A 1,920-nucleotide genomic window follows, 5' to 3' on the forward strand; every position below is an offset into this window, starting at 1 on the left:
GTGGGTGCTGCCGATGAGCTGCTCGCCCAGCAGGCTCCCAAAGAGCGTTGCCGCGTCCTTGAGGTCCGACCGCGCGCGCGAGTCGCACGCGGGGTACCGCGGCAGTCGCCTCGCGCTGTCCTTCGCGCCGTCCTGGAACCAGGCCGTGTCGATCTCGTCGAAGATGGCGTCGGCGGCCGACGCGAAGCTCGGGTCGTCGAGCTCGCGGCTCAGCGCGCGGAGCTCGAGGCCGAAGCCGCCCGCGTTGCCGACGGTCTCGCAGTCCGCGCCGTCGTCGACCCAGTGCGAGAGCAGGTAGCGCACGGACGCCGTGCGCGCGTGGACGAGGCGCGACCGGTCCGGGGGCAGGACGACGACGTCCTGCGTGTCCGGCAGGGCGTCGAGCGCGCGCTCCGCCGCGTGCGCGGCCGCGTACAGCAGCCGCCGGTCGCCCGAGACCTCGAACCCGCCGAGCAGCCCGCCGACGACGCGCCGCGCGTACTCGGCGACGGACGCGACGCGCTTCGGCGCGGGCGCGCCGCGCCGCAGCGGATCGCGCAGCCCGCCGGCGAAGATCGCCGCGACGGCCGCGTCGAAGTCGTCGGCCAACCCGGCGACGTAGAGCGTGTCGAGCGACTCGTAGAGCGCGTAGCGCGCGCCCGCGACGTCGCCGCCGGTCTTCGCGGCGGGCAGCAGCACGTCGAAGTCCGACGCGTGCGCCATGTAGGCGCCGAAGGAGGCGTGGATGGCGTCTTTCACGGCCGCGGCGCGCTGCGCCCAGTCGGGTTCGGCGATGGTGGTTGCGAGTGCGGGCAGCAGCAGCAGGAGGCGATGCATCCTGTTTTGCTGGCGTTTGCTGCGCGCAGGATTGCTTGCTAGCACTGTCTGTTTTGCTAAGTGTTTCACGCCGAGCAAAGCGTCTTAACACCTGGAGCGGCCATCATCGCGCTTGGCTGCTTCACCAGGAGGCGCCCCAAAAAAAAGTACCAGACAACATGACGGATTTTTGGTGCCGGCCCCCGGCGCCCACCCACCCACCTCCCGGCCAATCAACGAGCTCCTTCGTCGTCGGTTGCCTTCAAGTTGCCGCGCCGCGCGCCGCTGGGCGATCGCTGAATTGCCACACCGCGCGCGCGGCGCCGCGGTCGACCGGGAGTCGCCGGTGCCGCGGCAGGAGCCGCCACCGTGCGGCCGCGGGCCACCCGACGCACGCCGGGCGCGGCCCGACTCGACGAGGACACCGCCGTGCTCCATGGCACCTCTTCCCGACTCCCGGTGCGGCGCGGGACGCGAGACGCGCGCGGCCTCCGCGCGCGCGCGCGCGCGTTACAAGTACCCTTTAAGTACACCTTGGGTTTTTGAAACCCGACCTCGGACCCACCCACCCACCCCGTCATGTTGTCGGATCTTTTGTCCGTGGTCGCCTCCTGCCCGGTGCCCAAGTTTGCCTCGGTGCCCACGTACTGACCTCGTCGTACATCAAGGAGGTGGGGCGCCGGCGTCCACAGTTGTCCGTCGCAGTGAGAGAGCCAGTCCGCCACCCGCCGTCGCTCGATCGCGCGTACCGTCGGAGCGCCGCCAAAAAAAGCGACAATTCCGACGCCGCGCCCCCCCGCAGGCGCCATGGCGAAGCTCATCGTCGCCCTCTGCCTCTCGAGCGCCGCGGCGCTCATGGCGCCCGCGGGGAGCCTGCGGTCGTCGTCGGCGCTGAAGTCGGACGGCGTCGGCTTCGGCCAGGGCCCGTCGCTCCAGTGGGACGGCACGGACACGACGACGTCCGGCGCGCGCAAATTGAGCGAGGCGCTCGAGGAGGCGGACATCGACCGCAAGAAGGCCATCGAGGAGGCGGAGCGCCGCGCGAAGTGGCAGGAGATGGAGCGCGAGGAGACGCTGCGCAAGATCGCCTTCATGAAGGAGATGCCCGACGACACGCCCGCGGGG

The 1,920-nt window shown here is 71.1% G+C and overlaps 1 protein-coding gene across 1 annotated transcript in view; it reads right to left on the reverse strand.

Annotated features, from left to right (window-relative positions):
* Positions 1 to 88: 88 nt before the first annotated feature.
* The window catches only part of AURANDRAFT_68785 (expressed protein), a gene marked incomplete at both ends in the record, with an annotated part of 7,318 nt that continues 5,486 nt past the window's right edge, over positions 89 to 1,920 (reverse strand). The window contains one exon of the mRNA XM_009044513.1: positions 89 to 817. Within this exon, the coding sequence (XP_009042761.1) occupies positions 89 to 817 (729 nt within the window). The remainder of the gene's footprint in view (positions 818 to 1,920) is intronic.

Source organism: Aureococcus anophagefferens (genome assembly GCF_000186865.1).
Source record: "Aureococcus anophagefferens unplaced genomic scaffold AURANscaffold_381, whole genome shotgun sequence".
Classification (NCBI taxonomy): Eukaryota; class Pelagophyceae; order Pelagomonadales; family Pelagomonadaceae; genus Aureococcus; species Aureococcus anophagefferens.